This window comes from Malurus melanocephalus, unplaced genomic scaffold (assembly GCF_030028575.1).
Source record: "Malurus melanocephalus ecotype Western Australia unplaced genomic scaffold, MMel_1.1 scaffold_37, whole genome shotgun sequence".
Classification (NCBI taxonomy): Eukaryota; Metazoa; Chordata; class Aves; order Passeriformes; family Maluridae; genus Malurus; species Malurus melanocephalus.
In genome coordinates, this window is record NW_026623269.1 from 993,475 (window position 1) to 1,015,123 (window position 21,649).

Below are 21,649 nucleotides of genomic sequence, written 5' to 3' on the forward strand. Positions count from 1 at the left end.
CCCATTTTCAGACTAGCTCTCAAGCTCTCATGCTAGTCACCAGAAGCAGTTCTGTTTGTGCATGAAGTAATTTGCCACTGTATCACCAAAATCTAACCATCATGACAAAGTGTATAAAAAGGCATGTTCTGCTTTACAACCCTTTGCAAGTTTAAAGAGAAAAAAAAATCCCACTGACTTCAAGAGGCTTCAGATCTAGCCCACAGTGGAATAGCTTCACTCTATTTTTCAAGAGACTCAAAATATGAAATACCATCTGATTATTCAGGCCCAAGTCTGATCTCACAAAGTGTATGCAGACTTGATCTGTTGGGCTAGAGCTGCAAAGGCTGTCGGTGGCACTGCAGTGCAAGAAGACACATGGTGCTCAGGCTGGGAATTGGTGTGCTCCTGCCTTTCCTCTGGAGGGGGTGAAAGCAGAACCTGACCCACTCACAGCTGAGCTGAAACATCACCCAGTCATCTGCACAGCTGCCCACTTTTGTAAAAATTATTTAAAGCTAAACACTTGACAGCCGTTTGACATGCTGTGATAGTATTGTGCCTCGCAGCCTTAGAGGTGAGTGCAATACTGGCTACATATCATAATCCTGGGATATCAATGTTTAACCATGTTGTAAAGCTCTTTAGTGAGAAAGTAGTATATGCTTTCAACTAAAGGGCTGCAACCTGCAGCTACTCTCCAGCCTGAGGACTGGGGCAATAAAGTGATTTTGTCTGACAAACTATCAGCAGAGATTTGCTGTTAGTGCTGTTAGTCAGAGTGTAGAATCCCCAGCACATTCAGAAGCCTCCCTTAAGGAATTAATGTTTGATTGTTTTGCCATCCAAAGAGTGTTTACAGAAGCCAAAACAACCATGCTTGCTGTCCACTGTGCAAAGAGGTGATGACATCAAGAAGACAGGTCACAAGTCTGAGTTTATAGTCATTACGCTCATGTTGGTATGGCTTTTCATCCCCTCAGTATGATCTTATGACCCCACAAGTTTACAACCTTCCCCTCTCTGGGCTTCATAGCACCTCTCCACTCTAGGTTAATCATTTCTCTGCCATTATCTGCCAACAGTTCTTATCTCTTTTGCTGTCACTTTATAACAGGGTCTCTTATCAAGCTGTACTAAATCACGTGATGGTGCCAAACCTATCACAAGTTCCAATTCTTCTGATTAGAGACTATCATGAAATGGGATACATGGTTTACAGCAGGTCACTAATGCTGGAAAAAGTACAGAGTCCACTCAAAGACATGCTTGTTACTTTCTGAATTCTTGGATAATTTTTTGTTGTTGTTGTTCATCACGCCGACTTTCACTGAAGGCTATTATAGCCCAGGTCTCAAGGCCAGAAAAGTTTACAGGCTTCACCTCTCCTGTACTCAATGCTGTACACCTTGTACCCGAGGGTACGGTATATTTACACCTAATAATGTCTTCTGGTTCCCACACAGCCATCAGACAGGAATCTATAAAACATGGACTTACATCAGTTGGTAAGTAACACTTTTCTAACTGTTTTGAAGACTGCATAAATATATTAGATTTGTGGCTGTCCAAACTGAAAAAAGTCACTACAATTGGGCAAGCCCATGATTAATTTGAACATATATTTAGGTAAGAGAAAATTTTACAATAYCATGTAAAAATATAATAAAATAGGTGATGATCTATCGAATAAGAATTTTCTCTAGAGGTAATGTAATTATCAAATATATACAATTGGATAACTAACAGTATCTTTATCTATTACAATTGATAATAACAGTGAAATTGTGTGTGTGTGTGTGTGTGTGTGTGTGTGTGTGTGTGTGTGTGTGTAGAAACATTAGATTTAAATTGCAAAAATTAGATTTAAATTGCTTCTGGCCTGATAATTTGTGTTGAAGAAAACCTCAGGAATGTTTTTTGTCTTTTCTGTAATACTGTAGTTTCTGTCAAATGTAGATTCTTTCTTATAGCTAAAAATTAAGATATGTCATTCAGTCAGGGTGGGCTGGATAATAAAAGTCAATTAAGACTTCAGAGCAGCAAAGAAGTGAATATTTTCAGTAGCATACGGAAACAGCACCCGCTCCCTGTCAGAAAGCCATCAGGCACACAGGGCATTGCACAGCCAGCTGTGCCAGGCTCTGGTGGCTTTTTGTCGAGCCCCAGTGGGTGCATGTTCCCACCACCTTGCTGCCCTGTCTCAGGCCATTCTGTCTCTCACCACACACCTGGACCGAGGTGTCTTTCCTTTGCCAGGGTGAGTATCCCCTGTCCCACCAGGCTGTGTGTCCAGGTTGAAACTGGGGCCAAGCAGGGCTGGACAAGGCTTACTAAGGGGASCCTCTTCTTCACAGAGGAGAAGGATCTTTACAAGTCAGCCCAGCAGCGCTGCAGGTTCCACAGCCCAGGGTTTTGCAAGSTTGTGCCTCCATTCAGCAGTTCCTGGCAGGGATGAAAGAAGGGATCTTTGGCTCACCTGTGGAACCAGGGCATGCTCTCCTTCTCTTGCCCCAAAGTGCGTCATCACATGGCAGGCACGGAGTTCACCCTGCTGCTGGGTGTGATGTGGGCACCTTGCCATCGAGGGAGGCTTTGGGACCGTGGGGATGGAGGGTGCAGCAGCAGCTGCAGGAAATAGCCTCAAACCTAGCTGATCTTTATCTTCCGGGTGGAGCTGTTGCTTCTCACAGGGAAGGGCTCCCTTGGACCTACCTGTGTAGGTAGGTCCCAAGGACCTACCTTGGACCTAACTGTGTTTCAGTCAGATGTCCCATCAGAGCTTCCCTACAGGTATGGGGTGCTCCTCTGCACAGCTCTGCCCCCAGAAATGGAAAAAATGGCAAGTCCAGCTATCCTGACAGGCCTTGCTCTGTTGCTCTTTCTAGCTGCCAGGGAGAGACTCTCTGGTTCCCTCTCCTGTGGGACAGTAAAATAGTTATATACATCTCATGTATCTAAAGAGTGGCCACTTAGATAAGGTTTCKCAGAGTGAAAGGATGCAACCCTAGGAGAAGGGAAAATAAGGCACTTACCTGTGATATTTAGACCAATTAAATGCCATTTTAATGGTTTCCAAAAGACTAGCAGGTCTTGGTTCCCAAAATCATGTGGATATGAGAAAACAAATTGGTGGGAGTAGCCAGTGGCATTAGTTTCTGTTATAAACCAGTGACATGCCACACCATCCTTCCAGCAAGGAAGGCATCTTCCAGCTCCCATGAATGCAAATYAGACTACATCGACATAAATAGCAGTGGATCTCTCCCTTGGAGAGCAAACACAACCAGCCTGGAGCTGGAGTGTGAGTGGGCACTACTGGTTGTTGACCCCTGCTTTTAGGTTTATAGTCATATGATCAAAGAGGCAGCTAGAATTCACAAATTCTTTATAGTACATTCTATCTTCCAGATAATGAACACCACATGGACTTATAAATGTTTTTGTGGAAGTGCCATGATTTTTTTCTTCTACCACATTCTGAGGCAATACAAAGATACTTGACTAATTTTATTTTTTCTCTAATCAGCCTCTTGTCTCAGYGTCATCTGGGACACTATGCAATTTTTATAAGCATTAGCTTATTTAACAGAAATAACAGTTTCATTATCTTAAAATGAATTCTTAAAATATTCGGTTATATAAGAGGAGAAATAATCTACTTGTAGTTTCCAACTGCAAATTCTTTCAGCTTGTAGAATACTTACTGCCATCTTAATTTTAATGTATGTCCTCAGGCAGTTAACAGTATTATAATTAGGGCTCATGAGTTTGGCAAAGTTAGTTTTTATGTTTAGTCGTAATAGSAGTAGTAATATTTTCATATGATTAAAAAAGACAGCATATACTACCTTTAAAAGTTTGTCTTAGGATTCTGGCCAGCAATTATGCAGGCAAAGCTTCCACAGAAGTGAACAATTTGAGCTCTGTGAGGACTGTATGACATGCCGTAGGTTATTTTCTTATATCAGTGGACTTTTGCTGTAACTCGTTACTTTTATCAGTTTTCTTCCTACTTTWCCATGCTCATATTGCAAATGAGCTGTGTGCAGAAGGGACAGTATTTACATTTGCATCCGATTTTTTCCAGTTAGTCTGGAAAAAATATTTGCCTCAAAATACATAAGGCAAAGTAGCAGTGATGCCTGTGGTCTTTTGAGGGAAACCTCCACTACAAAATGCCTCAAGCTACTTGTTCATGTGGGTAATTTAAAGGTCAGCTCTCAAACTTGTCCTGTATATATATAGTGAAAAGGAAGAATTGTCTGCAGCAGGAGYTGTGTTAGTCTGTCTTGTGGGGAAACCGATTAAAACTCTTCATGACAGATCATTATTAATGTCTAGTTTACTCACATATTATAGAAGTACATTATATGTATTACATGGATATGCAACCTTATATATTAATAGATATTAATACATTCTTATGTGCAATGAACAGACATGCATATGTACACAATCCTTATCGCGATTTCTCAGTGTAAACTATGCCTAGTTTATCTTCTCATAGTTTATGATTTTACATTGTGTGTGGATAAATCTTGAGACTGATATGTATGAGGTTAAACTTTTTTCATGATAAAGATCAGCTATAAAATTATTTTTAAATAAAATTTTCCGAGCTTTGAAACATAGGGGGAAGGGGAAGGAAGAAACAGACCCAAACCATCGCTTTTTTCCACCAGCAGATCAAGGTCAGTTGCCTCAGCAAAAGAAATTTCATTTTTAAGGCTGTCTGTGCAGGATAGAAATCAATTATCTCTTATGATACAGAGACCGGTGCTCAGCCCTGACAGGAGCTTTCCTGTATATACAAATATATTTGGAGTTCTATTTCCAGACTAAGCTCCAGCTTTTTAAACTAGAGGTTCCACACTCGGCTCCAGAAGGRCAGCACAGACAGAAACAAAAGAACCTCATCAGAAAAGTAATTATCAGTGCTGGGAAGGGGCGATGGGATCGCGGCGGCGGAGGAGAGCGTCGGGATGGTCCGGGGAGTCCCTCGGCCGCGGTGGGGCAGCGCTCCGCTCCTGGGCGAGCGGGCGCGGAAAGCGGCCCCGCTGACGGATTCACCTCCCCGCCTCCGGTTGCGGGGGAAGCCGCCACCCCCGCGGCAGACAGCTGCGATCAGAGCGAGCGCGTTTCCCCGTCGCACCGTTAGCGGCAACAGGTCCAGGCAGTGAGGGACTAAAAGGCGTTTTCCCTACAGAAYTCATGTCATTTATGTCGGGGGTGGGAATTCTTACAGAGCCCCTGCTTGCAAAATTGGACTTCTTTAAGTGTCGCGTGGAAYACGCTGCTGAAGGGATCAATGCAGGGAATTCCTGTCGCCAGCTCTGGGTACAGCTCATTGCGTCCCCGAGGGCGCCCGGGGATGCCTCAGCCCTTCCACGCCTTCCAGTTACTTCAGCAGAATGTCGGTCAGAAAGCTGCCTCGCAGCCAGAAGTGCCCGGCCGTCCCTGCCCACACGCATGCGGGCGGCCCCGCGGGAGGGAGCGCGCCCCGAGCGGGCGATCTCACGGGGGCACGGCGGGGCCCCGCGCCCCGACCCGGGCGGGACGGAGCAGACRGCGGCAGGACGCGGTGAAGTGTTACGACACCTCACTGATGACTCACTTAGCCATAAAAGAAACGCAATCGGAGCGATGCTTTACCACCCACTTGGCCCTGCTCACTCCTCTCTCTGGAGTCTCCTGTCATTTTGCATCACGCTGCTTCCAGGTGTTCATAAGGCAGCAGTGCATTCCGGCGGGCAGCAGGAGCTTGGCCGGGCTTGAAAAATAGCTTCTCAGTCAATAATTGACTGTTTGGAAACGGCTTTCTGTGCCGGACCAGAGAGGAACGACGTCTCCGTAAAACAACAGTGAATGATTAKCTGCATTTAAAAAAGGCAACAGGCACAGACGTGATCCTCTGTGGCGTGCATTTTACTACAAAAGTATTTCAGTCTGAGGCATCCACTCTGTTTTGCTGACAATGGAACAAAAAAGAGGGGGGGGGGAGAATAAAAAATGGGGGGAAGTGTATTTTTGTATTCAAAAATGTTGGTTGGTTTTGTGAGTTAGGGATTTTTGTTCTGGGTTGTTCGTTGGTTTATTTGTAGAGGGGACAGTTTGTTTTCTAAAGCCTGAGGTGAAAGCACTAGCAACTTCCATTTAATGAATCCCTAAGAATTAAATGCATTATTGCCTAGGCAAAGTGATGAGAGAAGACCGTTGGCTACGGGGTTTGGAGTGTTTCGAAGCACTTTGCCTTTCATACTGTAGGGGTGATCTGATCATGACAAGGACAGATGGGGGAAGACATGAGGGGAGAGGGAGAGGGAGAGGAGCCTGTATTGGCCATGCTTTTCCTGGCATAAACAGTCTCGTAAAGTCGGACGTGAGAGGTGTGTGAGGTGAAGCAATAAACTCGCGTTCCGAACCTTCCCAGCTGCACAGAGATCCCGTGCCTGCCGCAGTGCCGCACGCTGCCTTCTCCGGGGCACTTCCCAGGGCCGCGCCCGTCTGTGCCCGTGGCAGTGACAGCGTGTGCCCGAGGCTGCGTCGCTGTACCGGGGACGGGATGCGCGGTGCTGASTCCCTCACCAAGCCTGCCTGAAGTCACTGTTTTCACTGAGTGATGGCTCAGAGCGGCTCTGCGGTGGCGGCAAACGGGAATGTTCAGCGGGAGAGATAGGGAGATAGGATGCGGATTTCTCTCCTTAAATACTTCCCTTTAGGTCCCTTTGGTTTTGGATTTAGACTTCCCAGCAGAAGAGTGTCAGTCCTCCGCTTATTTATTTATTCCATTTGCTTCTGGAAAGTTTTCCTTGAACAACTATTCCCGTCGTCGTCGTCGTCGTCGTCGTCGTCGTCGTCCCCCCATTCCCCCATCCCACCCCACAAACGTTCACTTTTGCTACTTTTCTGGGAAGGAAAATCAAACCTTCTCTGGGACACCTCTCGACACAGCTTGAAGAGAGGCTGCTATTTGTTTCTCATGGAGCAGACCCTCCAAGTTGGAAATGTGTCTGCTCTGAGAAAAAGACTGAAATTTGCTCAGGTTCTGTGGCCTCTTGGAAGCTGTAAGCAATAGGAGTTTGCCTTAAAATATCATCACACAGAAGCCTCTTCCTCTTGGAAACAAAGAGGTAGAAAAGCTTCAGATTATTTAAAATTAGAGAGTAGGGGGGTTTTAATGTAAATGTACATACATTTAAATAGGGAAGTATAAAGTATTCCAGGTCTTGCTCCTTGTACTAATCAAGGCTGCTGGAGGCTCCCCAAGCCATCATCTTTTATAATTATAATTACACGCGTCAATCAAGACCTTCAGGCAAAGTCAGAACAAGGCAGGCAAACTCAGGAGAGAAATCGCATTAAAAAAAAAAAAAAAAAAAAAAAAAAAAAAAAAAAAAAAATAAAAAAAAAAAAAAAAAAAAAAAAAAAAAAAAAAAGTTTGGAGAACTTGGTAAGGAATGGAGAAGAGATTAGAAGAAAGGGTAATTAAGGTTGCTCAAGGCAATCGTGAGAGCTAGAACTCCATGTTAAATTAAAAGTAGCCACAAGGGACCAGGTATCATTCATAATATGTACTGCCCTAAACTTTTACTTCGGAGAAATGTGGATGTGTAATAACCATTCCAAAGTATTTTCATCCTTAACAACATCTCACAGAGTGACTTTGCCATGTACAGTTGGAACTCGCTCCAAATCCTTCCCTGCAATGTGGCAGAATGATATTAAACCCCCGAGAAGGAGGGAAGAGCCCGAGGATCGGGGCTAGAGCCGTGCCCGCGGGGGAGTGTTCTCCGGGGAGAGTCGGCCCTGTGCGGGCCACCCATCTGAAGGGACACGGCCGCGGTGGCCGCCCKCGGGGGCCGCAGCCCGCCTGACCCCGGCAGCACTCGAGCTGTTTTCGCCTGCTCTGTCCGGATGCGGGGTTTCCTTTCCCGGCTTCCCCCCAAAGTACGGCTGCCTTCCCGGAGCAGCAGCAGAGAGCGGCAGCACGGAGCGCCCCGTCGGCGCGTCGCCAAGCGGCGTGACCCACCCGGCGGCCAGYGGGAGGGAGGGGACCGGTTGTCCCCAATGGAGCCCAGCAGACTTCAGGACCCAGATCCGCAGGTGTTCTGATGACCTGCTGTAAATGAGGCTGGAGCTGTGCTCTGACAACTSTTCTCCTGCGGGGAAGGGCTGCGAGGAGGCGTCGCTCCTCTGCGAACAGCCCCCGGAGTGCTCTGGCCACCCGTCGGGCCCAGGCGGCCCGGCTCCAGGCTCGGGAGGCCGGAGGGCGGCGGAGACCCCTGACCGCAGCCCTCACGGCGGGCGCCCGGGGCAGCGGAGCGGAATCGGCGCGGTGCGGTTGTCGCCGCCACTCTTGAACCGCCCGGGCTCAGCGCAGGGCGATGCTACACGGTGACGCCTGACAGAGTTAGTACATTAGTTTGTAACTAATGCACCTGGGAATAACTTGCCAAGTGCCGAGACATGGTCTCAACCTGAGCTGCTTCTGCCCAGAAACAGGGCCACTCTCTCTAGATGGTTTTCAGCCAACCCGTCTTAGCTGTTCGCTCCCCCTTCCGCTTTTGCTGTCCTAAAACTTATTCGCAGACGACTAGTTAGATTGTAAAATTATAACCTGTTAAATAAGGTGTTGACATCATTCACCCGCTCGCGTTCTTGCACGAAAGGGAATGGCAAATGGAAGGAGACAGAGAGGTCCGAGCCTCTCTGAGCGTTGGGTCCATCCCGCAAATATTAAACGCTGCACAGAGAAGGGAAAAAAGACTTTTTTACTCTGGTGGTGCTGGTGTTGGGTTGGCTCGGGATTTGCGTTGAATTAGAAAAGGTCTCCCAGCTACCGGTCGCAAAAAGTTAAGAGCACAGCCGAGTCCGCTCTCTGCATGTGGAGCGCTCGTCCCAGAGCGGGTACACACTGCGATGATCAGCACTACTGAATAAGTTAAAACAACCGCCAGTTTTCACTCTCTCCCAGTCGATGGGAAATGCCATATTCCGCGCTGGAGATATTTCCGCGCCCCACTTTTCATCGGAAGCAGTTTTCACCGCCAAACATTTTCAGCTCTTAATATATACAACACTTTATACGGATTAAAGAGTCACAGGAGTACGGGCAACCGAGAGCTCGGATGAGAGGCTCGGATGCTTTCCAAGGTGCACATATCGCTCATCCCACACCATTAAACCTATGCGGCTCAGTAGGAAAGGCGCGGAACCGCCCAAACCCTCCCGGCGAGAGACGGGCGGGAAGGCCAACGGGGGCAGGCAGACCTCCGGCCCGGTTCGTCGGGCGGTCAGCACCCATTCGCTCCCGGAGCCCCCGCAACGCCGCGCCGMGGGACTGTTCGGCTCTCGCCGCTGAGGCACCCGCTTGCGAGAAGCGASTTCTTTGGGACAACTTGGAAACGAGTGCCGCTTGCTGCACCGTGAGCAGGGGGGAGAGGTGCTCAAGCCATGGCTCTGCCAGGGCTTTGCCTTTTGTGCAAACGATGCGACTTGCACTGACCGGTTTCGCAAGAAGCTTAGGGAAGGGAGACCCAAAAAGCCTGAATAGGTATACCGAGTTCGCGCTTGCTTGTTTCAGACTCCAGGGCTGCCCGGCGGCAATGTGGCCGCAAGAGCTGGAGCTTCCGCTGTCCACCCCCGCCCGTCCGTRGGGTAGGCTAGGGCCGGGGTCTCCGCAGCCGCTGCTGGCCGGGCGGAGGTATTGACCCACCGACCCCAAGAGAGATTGAGCGTGGCTGCCCACTGGCAAAGAGGCACGGCCGCTGAAGGCAGAGCGGGCGTAGCCCGGTTCTGGGGGGTAGTGSCCCATCAGGCTCTGCTGGGGCGGGGAGGGGAGGCAGCAGCCCAGACCCTCACACTGCAGCTCCGTTTAAGAATCGGGCAGGGAGTGATTGTACTGGGTCACTGTCTGCTCCGTGCGTGTGTGTGCGAGGGGGGTGTTGTTCATCCCGCCTCTGTCTTATTGGCTGCAGCGGCCGTGTCGGGGCCCCCCTTSGCCGGAGACCTCGCTCCCTGCAGCCCCCGGGCTCCGGGAGCGCCTCCCCGCGGGCCCGGGGCTAGAGGTCCCGACTCAGCACCTACGCACTTGTACCGAGGGGAAAAGGGGGAGGAGGAGGAGGAGTGGGAAAAGGAGGAGGAGGAGGGAGGAAGGGAGGAGGGGGACGGGGGTGGGAACCCTGTCCAGCAGCACCAGCGGCGGCAGAGTGCTCCTGTGCACTGTGTCGCTCCGCATGGATCGGGGTGCCGGGCTGCCGCCGCGCTGAGCCCCGGGCGGAGCTGCTGCGGGCTCCCGGGGTTCCTCCTTCCTCCCCGGCACCCCCGATCTTCCTTCTCCTCCTCCTCCTCTCTCCTCCGCCCCCCGCCGCCTGCAACCCGACTGCCGCTCCGCGGCTCCCCTAGCCGCGGGCACCCGGCGGCGCTTCCCGGCGGCCGGGGCCGCTCGGTGCTCCCGCTGCAGCTGGGCAAGGGCTGGCGTGGAGCAGAGGGAGGGAAGAACAGAAGAGGGGGAAGAGGCAGCAGCCGCCCAGCGCTCCTTGCTCCAGCTAAATCTGTGCTGCCGTGTCCAGGTGCTGGTGTCGCGGACGGACACGGAGCCCCCCGCCCGGCTCGCAGCCGCCTTGTCATGCTACCCAAAGTGGAAACGGAGGCCCTGGGACTCGCCCGGTCGAATGGGGAACAGGGGCAGATGCCGGAAAACATGCAAGGTAAGGGGGGAGACGCACGGCGCTCCCCCTCCGCGCACGCTHGGGTTTCTCTCGGCAAAGCGCCTCTTCGTTCTGCCAAAAAAGTTTGCGGCAGTTGCTTGCGAGCTCCCCCGTCACCGCCCGCTCCGCGTCCCGCCGAGCCCCTGCCTTCGCCTTCGCACCCTTTCAGGGTGCCTCGAGCAGGAACCTGGAACCGGGACGCCAGGGCCGAGGCCATAACAAGGCCCTGCTCAGGAGGTGCAAACGGGGCCGAGGACCCGTCAAGCATCTGGTCGGCGGGAGCCTTCCCTGGGGTGCAAACGTCCCGTCGAACACTGCCCGGTTCCGGAGCAGAGCCAAGGGCTCTCGGTCTAAYCCCCGTTTCATGCAAAACTGCTTCGAAGTTTATGGCAGGGAGAGTTATGCATGGAAGTTCTGGCGAGTGCCTCGTGTGTCGCACACCGTCCCGAAACGGGAGCCGAGGGCTCTGTCCCGCGGGTGCGGCGCCCACAGGTACCGTGCAGGTGGTGYCGCGAAACTTCGCAGCAGAGAGCTCCGGCTCCGCGGCGGATTTGTGCCTTTGCGGGGTGCCCCGGCAGGCAGAGGGATGCCCGAGTTGGGATGGCGCTGGAAATGTCTGTGTGGGGTGGGGAGACCGGGCTGTTCCCCGTACCCTGCTCGGGGCCGGAGCGGTGCGCGGAGGTAGGCGCTGCAGACCCCGCCGAGGGTCGGTTCCCTGACTTGGAGCCGGCAGCCCGGTATGCCGGYACTGCCCGCCCCGCCCCGCGCGACTTTCCCGGGGTAGAAATCGCCGTCCCGGCTGCTTTTTAGAAATTATCCCTTCTCCTCTCGGGAGACTGCTGGGAAGTAGGGGCAGGGTGRACCGGGGGCTTCGGAGGTGCTGGGGGCGACCCGATCGCCCCTTTCTTCTCCCGCGGAGGAGGCTCCGTGCAAGGGCACGGCGCTCGGGAAACCCCTGGTTTCCCACTTAGTTTTTCCTATGGGGACGGGAACTTCGTCCCAGCGCCGGACCCTGGAACCGCGACCCCGGGAGCAGAAGGGAGGGTCGGGCCCTCCTACTCCGCCTGCGGCCGCCCCGTGTCCGCCSCACGCCACTGACAGGAGGCGATCCCCGTCCGTGCCGGGGTGACTCAGGAAACGTTTTGCCGGCAGTGCGATGGTGGGATAATGCCCCCGCGCTCCTCAGGAGCTCCCTCGAGCGCTGGGGCGCAGCCCCTTGCCTTAGTAAGCCGGGCGACCGGGCCTGGGGCTTCGGGCGGAGGCTGACCACTTCGGTGCCCCCGAACTGTGGCAGCCTCAGAGTTAAAGACAAAGAGGCACAACATCCTAAGCAGTGCGGCGCCGATACCCAGCGCCTCTCGCCGTATTCAGGAGTCCTCCGCTGCCACGGTGCTTACCGACCAGGTCGGAGATTCARCAGCAGGGAAGGGGAAGGAAACCAGCCCCGCGTTGAGCAGCAGGGTTTCTTCTTAGGAATAACCAGAGCGTATGACTTGTGGGGGGAGCCCGGCTCGAGTGACCGCGCTCCGTGCTTTCATTCCGCATATTTTAGCCCCCGGTTCCGTCCTGACGGTCGGCTCCTCCTCGCCTTTCCCCCGAGCGACACAAACTTCAGGCGGTTCCGGCGTGCAAGTTTCACGCCAGCCCCCAGTATCGGGGGACGCCGGGTCTCCCGGCCGGGCCGACCCTGATCACATCCCCCGAGCACGGCGGTCCCGGCTCACTGTCCCTCTGTCGACACGTGGACAGCTAAAAAGCGTCTCCCCGCCGCCGCAGACCCGCTGGCTGCGACAGCCGGGGGTGCCGGCACGCAGCGCTCGCCCCGGCCCTCAGGGGTGGCGGTCACCCCGAGACGACGTGCTTGGGAGGCGCGGAGGACGTCGTTTTAATCTGATTTTGCGAGTAACTAACTTGGATTTCACGCGGTGCATAAGTGCTGGGTCTGGGATTACACAGGTTTGGTCTACATAAGAATTTGCAGGCTAATGTTGAAAGAAAATTTTAAAGGAAAATAAYTACTTTCAATATACAAGCAACAACCTTTTCGTTCTGCTTTTTTAAAGCTTGCCCCTGATCATTTTAGGATTTAAATGAATTCTTTCAGTTTGTGATTCCATAAAGTAAGGACTAGGCTAAATGCACTCTATAAGTATAAATATTTGTAGCATAAAACTTAGAAGCTGATGGATTTTGTTACATTTGCTAAGTACCATACAATTTGCTGATGATGGAAAGTGGCATGTCTCCATGCAATTTGTTTTTTAAAATAAAACTTYTTTAGTAGTGTGCTTGATTAAGCTTTCTCTCTAGATGAGAGAAGTTGCAGAATATTTGAGTTAGTAATGTAAATTCTAATTGAATGTGCTATTTCTCCTTTCCCCAGTGTCTCAGTTTAAAATGGTGAATTACTCTTATGATGAAGACCTAGAAGAGCTGTGTCCAGTCTGTGGAGACAAAGTGTCTGGGTACCATTATGGACTTCTCACCTGTGAAAGCTGCAAGGTTCTGTATTAATTACTCCATAAAAACACAAGTACAGCAAAAATGTTTCAAATATAAGCAGGGGGGAAARGTATAATTAAATAAACCAGATGTGTAATAATGTGGGTTATTTCTGATATGTTTCTTAATGTATTCACATAAAATAATTAACCATCAAAAAGCTTTAGGACTTTGAAATGTCTTYGAGAGAGACATTTGCACAAATGGAAACAACTTCGACTGTCTTGCATTGTAGTTTTGTCATTGCTTTTAAGTATTTTGCTGTTGTGATGTAGTTCTAGACCAGCTTTCATTCCTAACTATCCTAAATACTGGTTTTAATTGATTTATATACATTCAGAGTATTTCTTTTTCTGGAGGATAAAGTAGGAAGATTACTCCAATGCAGATCAGCTTTGCAAAATCTAATGCAGCTTTCTTAAGATTTTTGTTTTCATCCTTCAATATTGCAATGTAAATTTCTGTGATTATAATAACCATGTGCTTTTTTCATGCAAACTGTAACAGTCAGAGCTCACTTGACAGACCAAGTCAAGCAACCAATTAACACATAGAAGGATGAATATACCTGTATTGGTCTATTATGATATAAGGTTTAAATAATTGTGAATTTATGACATGTCAGAGTTTTCATGTAAAATTTTTAAAGTTTTTTTATAGTTACTTAAACAGTGCACTGTAAGGGAAACTCCTTTGCCAGAACAGTGCAATTGAAAACGTTTGTTTGCATGGAAAAATTAACTTAGCCCAGTATATTTTCTCTAAAAAATAATCAATGAGAAGTGAACGACAAGCACTTACTATGCATCCAGCATGCCCCACTGGGACGTGCAATAGCCAGAGATACTCTGTACTTCTGCTATCTTTGCAACAGTGTTCTTTATTTATGAAAAACTACTTTAAAAGGAAGACTTTAATAATTCTACAGTGATTAAAGAACACAAAAGGAACTGGTTAGTGTCACTATTTCTGCCACCAATGTTGAGGCATAGCAGGGTACAGCCTTCTTAAAGCTTTGACATCAGCCTATAAAACATAGCACTAACACAAAAAAAAAACCTCCTCTGGAGTCTAGTGGCTTTCTTCTGGGTTCAGCTCAGTAATTTAAAATAAACTGTGTAACTTTRTAAGTGCTTGAATGGCATTGGAAAATTATATTACAATCATTTCCATAAATGCTGAAACACACGTTCAWGCAAAACAGGCTAATTTTTGTGTCTATCATACAGGGGTTCTTTAAGCGAACAGTCCAGAATAACAAAAGGTACACATGTATAGAAAATCAGAATTGCCAGATTGACAAAACGCAGCGAAAACGATGTCCTTACTGTCGATTTCAAAAATGTCTAAGTGTTGGAATGAAATTGGAAGGTAAGAGATATAGTCTTGCTGATATCTTCAATTATACCATAAAATTATAGGAWTAAATGTTTTGCATTGTATTTTATATTAAGAAGTTATATATTTATGGCTTTGAAATTATAATAAAAGGTTAATTTGTRCACTCAGTGAAACTGTTGCTTTATAAAAAAAAATCTAGTAAGTAAATGGTAGATCACTAGGAACCAGTCAAAACCATAATCCATGTTGTCATATAAGTATTTAGTTTGATATTTTAGGCTTTTAAAGTTTGAGAATTCATGGATGTAGATTTAATAGTTTTCCAGCTTTTGTAAAAGACTTACTTTAGATTAAACATAAAATTTGTAACAAGTATCCAGATTAGAAAAAAAAAATATTCATTTGCTATGGAGAGTGATCTGATTTTATTTGTGTTTTATCTAGGGTTGGGCTAGATAAAATTGTTTGGGTTTTTTTTTTTTACTTATATTTTTTGACAAGAAGCCAGAACACGAAGAAATAGAAAACAATAAGGGTTTTTTCTCACACCAATTTGCCTTTGAGATTAAGGAACCAAATAATCTCTAAAGTTGTGTCCTACATTTTTGTGATGCTACACCTGCAAGGCTATTGCAATTGAAAGAGAATAAGGCATTTTGAAGTACATTTTTTGATTTYGCTTTCTCATCTACAGAGAACAATGAAAAGTGTACAATGCCCTTTGAGATAACCGAATGCAAAAATATCAACTTGAATTTGTGAATCATACATTCTAACTATGTTATATAAAATATTAAAATACAGATTTCACAGTGGATGACACTTTTCCTTGACCAAAGACAAGCTCCTAATTTCCTTACTGTTACAATTGTACTGAAATGACATTCACCCTAGATGCTTAACCAGGAAAAATCAGGCCAAAGAGGAAAACCTTAAGCCATGAAGGGAACCAAAAAGGATAAGATCCAACCAACTGACTCTGACAAAGGAAAGCTCCTGCTATAACTGAAGATAAACAGAAAAATCAGCCTCCTGCAGTTTGATTGATTCAATACTGTTGTATTTGCCCGAAAGACTAGAACTGACACACTGCAATAAACATCCTGAATCACCACATGTGCTTCCAAATTCAAATAATACAATAACAGATCATAGGGAATCCTTTTGTCATTGCTGGCATTAAGAATAAGGATAAAATACAATTTTCTACTCCTACTTTTAACTCCTCTCACTTGCTGACAATGATACAAGACCAAATTTTGTCTTCTGTGATTACACWAAGTTAAACTTAAATTTAAATAGGAGTAATACAAAAGCACTTGGTAATCCAATTTGGCTCACAGTTTTTAATTGCAGAGTACCTGTGAGGATACCATGTATAAAATTAATTACATTTACTCATGACATAATTAATTTTGTGCATTTTATTTAAAGTCAACATTCAGCAGCAATACTGGCAGCTCATTTTTCCAACAAATTCAAGCAAAGTACCCATAGTTTTWAAGATATCACAGAAAATGTACTTTAGCTTCCTTATCCACACATCCATACAACTTCTTTCCCTGTTTAGAAAATTGGAACAACACATGCTTTCCTAATTGTAAATACTTGWGACATTTATGTGTGTATTTCCCTGATAGTGATATATATAGCCTTAAAAGTCTAGTTCATAAATTACCATGGACCAAAAAAATCATTGAACGTTAAAGTCCTTACAATAAGGTACAGTATTATGCGTATCTAGCATTCATAATAAATTTTTAATGTCCTACTAATCCCTAAGATAAAAAGCTCAAGAACTTAACCTCCAGCAATCTCAGCAGTCTCAACATGTCACTGGGCTGTCAAAGGTTCCCCTTTCAATCTAATTGCTTTTGGGCAAGGTGGGCTTGGCGAAAGCTCCTAACTCCTTACGTATATCCCATGGTGACAGGCACTGCTGTGACAGAGACCACCAGTATGACTCCCAAGGCAGCTGTTRAGCAGGATTTGTTTTAATTATTTCTAATTCCAGAGATATTATAAACCAGAACAGTGTCAATAGTTYCTGTTTCACTTCTACCTTCCACATGGAAGGCAACAAGCTGACAGCTTTCTCTCTGTACATTCCAACTGCAGCTAAACATTTCCATAGTGCTGTTCAGCTGAYTAGAAATTTCAAAATTTCACACCAACCTGAACAGAATCATCAAAAGGAAAGGCTTCCTTTTTGCCAAGAGAAATGTATTTCCCTTTGTGACTATTGAACATTTCACAATTTACATTTCAGATGTTTTGCTGCGGTGGAAGGCAGTAATGGAATGATTATAATGAGACAATGTGGTCTGCTGGATACATCTCAGACAAATTCTGGACTTCAGCCCTTGTTTCTTAATGACATAATAGCTTGATATAAACCCAAATGTACACTGAGATTTCCACATGATCCCATAGCAGGTGTGAAATTCCTGTAGCCATCCATTGTGTTTGTCCCTGTGTCCTAATCAATGTACAGAGAAGTCCTTCTTTGTTAGTAATATATGCATGTGACGTTTAAATCACTAGAAAAAAGTGGCATTTGTTAAGCCAAAATAAATTGTTTTCTTTAGGAATAAAAGTGCAACTCTGAATTTGGAAAAAAAAAACAAACAATAGAAGAGTTACATTTTAAAATTTCTGCTCTTTCCTGATATATGTTTGATTAAARAATGTTGATTCCAAGTGTTAACAATGTTTCTTCCCCCTGTTCCCTGCCAGCTGTGCGAGCTGACCGAATGCGTGGCGGTCGAAACAAGTTTGGACCAATGTACAAGAGAGACAGGGCATTGAAGCAGCAGAAGAAAGCTCTTATCCGAGCAAATGGACTTAAACTGGAAGCCATGACTCAGGTGATCCAAGCAATGCCAACTGACCTGACAATATCCTCCGCAATCCAGAACATCCATTCAGCTTCTAAAGGCCTACCTCTGAACCATACTGCCTTGCCTCCTACAGACTATGACAGGAGTCCCTTTGTGACCTCTCCGATCAGCATGACAATGCCGCCCCACGGCAGTTTGCAAGGCTACCAAACCTATGGCCACTTTCCAAGCCGTGCTATCAAGTCCGAGTACCCTGACCCTTACACTAGCTCACCGGAGTCAATAATGGGCTACTCATACATGGATAGCTACCAAACAAGCTCACCAGCAAGTATCCCACATCTGATATTGGAACTCCTGAAATGTGAGCCAGATGAGCCGCAAGTCCAAGCTAAAATCATGGCATATCTGCAGCAAGAGCAAGCCAACAGAAGCAAACATGAGAAGCTCAACACATTCGGGCTTATGTGTAAAATGGCTGACCAAACCCTCTTCTCCATTGTTGAGTGGGCTAGGAGTAGCATCTTCTTCAGAGAACTTAAGGTAGGTAACAACGTTACATTATATAATCATTCAGTCAAGAAAAAAATACTATTTCTCACAATCTTGTACTTCAAGCGGGAAAGCATGGGTTTTGTTTTCTCCCTCCCCAAGCATCTCATTCTTTATTTATTTGGCATGAAGTAGGCAGACTATTACAAGGAGAAACTTGCCGCTGACTTCCACCTAAGTCTGTAATTAGCTGTAGCAAACAGATTCAATATTCAAATCAGCTTTTCTGTACTTCAGTATTTATCACAACTATTGTTAACATCCAGAGGTACTCATATAAATTCTACTCCTTCCCTGTCAGCATCGTTTACTGTCTGGYTCATACTCAGGGTTGTAAGCACACCTCTTACACCATTTCAAATCCATTTATYTAATTATTTAATTACCTTCTTTAACATATGGAGGAATGCCATTTCTATCCATCTCCATTCACACTTTTATAAAAGTCCCTATTTGGAATATTCAGTTTCTCAATGGGATATTATTTTGTGCATTCTTGTATGTCTAATTAACCATGTAGTCTGAAACCTAAACAGGATAGATATACACAGSAGAGAAAACAAGGAGGAGGTAGATATCTTAAGGCCTCATTTTGGTTCATATCACCACTGATATATGGGGGATTCCTTTAGTCTAGGCTGCTACTATGACTTTAAGATCCTTATTTTATTGGAGCGCCCAGGAAATCCTCATGCATAGCTTTCTGATGGACAGATATTCCCCATTTACAATACTCAGACTTATTGATAGAGCAGCTGTGTGGTCTGTCAAGATCAGGTCTGAAATTTCAAGCCAGAAATTTTAAGAAATTAAGAAATTTGAGATCAGACAATAGATGTGAACTACAGGTTTTAACCACTCTTTTGATACTGAAATTAGCTCTGGAAAGAATAATCTTCTGTCTCAAAAAAATCCTTGAGATGACAAGTATAATTCACATCTGAATTTCCCTGTAACATTGCTAGTTACTGTCTACTACAGAGATCTTGTTGCCACATGTATTTGCAACTGAAATCTGTAAAGTTTTGTGACCACCAGTCATTTCTGACTACTTTCAAGCTACAGCAAAATAACTCACCTTCCAAATACAACAATTACTGTAGAATTTCACTGAGAATTGAATCTACATGGAAGGACAAAAGGGAGATCCCATTGAAAAGCTGTACTCAGAAAGCTTGCTACAACAGTTTGTTTGTCATAACCGTAAGGACATGGATACATGAAACAAAGCTTGAGTACAAGAAAAGCAAGCTGTATATGTTGCATATACAACTCCAGCTTCTCTCCAATCTTTTGTGAGAATGATTGCATGAATCATTGAAAACTCAGCCTATATAAAGAAGAGAAGAGAGGAGATTTACTCAGACAGGAAAGCCAAAATGCATTAAAGAGAGGAAAAGATTTCACATGTTTGCTATCTCAGTTGTATACAATTTTATAGTCAGCTATAAGTCATGCTACCCATTTTAAATATTTTAAAAATTGAAATTGTGAATGTGTTATATTTCCAATAGACTATGTCATAAATATCTGAGAGCAGATTTTTTATCCATGCACCGGGGAGTACTTTAGTTTAGTGTAACAGTGTTAAAAATGACTGTATTGCATATACCTTTCAGTGTACAAWTTTTTAAGTTATGACATGCCCTAAAATTCTATTTATGATTAAAGTGAGAAATTTTATAAGCATTCAATATGCTATATTGGAACAGTTTTGGAGATGGTCTTCACYTCTAACCCAGCCCGGATTATATTCTTCAACCAACCTGTGTTTGCTAGCATTAACACAAAAAATGCAGAAATATGTCTATGAAAATGCTGACCAACTTCTCCTGGTTCTGGATGTATTATACACTATGCAGACTTCTGTATAAAATACATGTATTCTAAAAATGAGCTACATAGAGCCTTGGGCTCATGAACTGATTTTCGCCCATTTGTAGAAGGCTCCATGTTAGTGTTTGTACTCTTTGCATCTTGGAAGATTTAAGGTCTGACACTTTCACACCTTCTGGTATATAGAGATTATTTTTTTTTTAACTGGACAAGATCAACAAAATTGCACAGCATTCCAGACCAATRGCAACTCACTTTGAAATCCATTCACATCCAAAATTTAGGGACCAAATTATACACAATTCTAACAGCTTCAAGTTTTCAATTTCAAAAGCATGTTTAGATCAGACCCTACTTTTTTAACAGCACTGGGGAACAGCATCTCTGTTTTTAGTTAAGAGGAGGGGAACAATATTAAACAAAAGATTTGMAAACCTTTCCTGAATGCAGCTCTCTTCTATCCATCCATGATTTCAGGTCCTTCTGATCAAGGTAGCAAAAGCAGCTATTTCAGGTTGCTCCACAGGGTAAGAATACCTGTGGGAGAGGGTAAAAAAAACAGCCACCTAAGGATATGGAAGATTATAAATGCAGAATGAAGGGGAGGCAATTGTGATAGAGTTGCAATTAGACTTTCAGAACAGCTATCTTTGTTCCTTATCTATTCACAGGTGAGAAATATGTATTTGYTCAAAAAGATGTTTTACTATAATTCCTACCTGTCTAAACAACTGAATATTGAAATGTCTTTCAGATAAAATAGGTGCRTTAGCAGATCTCTGGGACTAAAATTTTTAATTATTCAAATAATTAAACAGTAAGAAAGATAAGTGTCTTTTGTATGAAATTCATGTTGACTTTGTCATGATGAGCGATAWCTTGCACAACTGGCTGTGAGTTACCAGGCAGCATGTTTGCAATTATTTACCGTATCTTTTCACTTGGTTCAAAATTTTGTCTTATACTCCTGTCTTCTCAATTAATATAAAAGAGCAATTATTTTCYTTTCTGCTAAATGCAGAGATTTGTAGAATGCAGGAGAATTAGTCGAATTCAAGAGCAGGTTATGATAAAAAATGCAGTCCCAGCCCATCAGTGGTTTAGGCCACATTTACCCTAGAGATAATAACAAAACAGCACCACTGAACTATAGCTTTTAAGTTTTCATTTTTCTTTCCTTTTGCTTACRGATTTTTTTTAAGAGATCTCAAATGAAAACATCTGTTTTAAAATTTTATTTTCTGAAGCTTTTATCAGCTCATGCCTTTCACAGTCTTCTCACTTGTTGCTCTAAAAATTTTCATCACATCTTTTGGAATATGTTATACATGTAAGGATGTAAAAGGTAAAAATATTGATTAGGTAGAGCTACCCATAGCATGTACTGCACTTAAATATGACCTGTGTATGGATTTGAGTACATAATTTAAGGCTAATATTCACAWTTTCTGAGGAGCAGATCCTCTCATCTTCATGTACAATATCAGAAAATAATGGAAAAATTAAAGAAGCTGACTAGTCAAGATTAATAATAATGTCACAGTAAGATCCAAACCAGCCAATTGCAATCCATAAATTCAAATAAATTTGAATTTAACACCTGCTAAAATGCCAAACATCCATGTATGTTTTGTGAAGTCAGAATATTTTGTAAGTAATAATTAAGTAATGAATTATGGGGGTTGACATCATGTATTACTTTTTTATTCCTAATGACATATGTTTCTGTTTGGTTCTTTATACACAGATGAAATAATACAGAGGTAATGTCCTAATAGACTCAGGATGATAGTAATAGTAATAGCAACAGTAACAGTAACAGTAACAGTAATAGTAATAGTAATAGTAACAGTAATAGTAATAGTAACAGTAATAGTAATAGTA

At 45.0% G+C, this 21,649-nt stretch overlaps 1 protein-coding gene across 3 annotated transcripts in view; it reads left to right on the forward strand.

The window, feature by feature from the left end:
• Window positions 1-1,183: 1,183 nt before the first annotated feature.
• The window catches only part of NR5A2 (nuclear receptor subfamily 5 group A member 2), an 82,415-nt gene continuing 61,949 nt past the window's right edge, over window positions 1,184-21,649 (forward strand). Inside the window, exons 1-5 of one of the 3 annotated variants that reach the window (XM_057364246.1) lie at window positions 1,184-1,490; window positions 10,557-10,694; window positions 13,078-13,196; window positions 14,426-14,567; window positions 17,274-17,920. In XM_057364246.1, coding sequence (XP_057220229.1) covers window positions 1,427-1,490; window positions 10,557-10,694; window positions 13,078-13,196; window positions 14,426-14,567; window positions 17,274-17,920 — 1,110 coding nt within the window. In that variant the 5' untranslated portion in view covers window positions 1,184-1,426. Of the gene's footprint in view, window positions 1,491-10,157; window positions 10,695-13,077; window positions 13,197-14,425; window positions 14,568-17,273; window positions 17,921-21,649 lie in introns of those variants that run through there. The other 2 variants (XM_057364247.1, XM_057364249.1) reach the window with 2 other exon arrangements.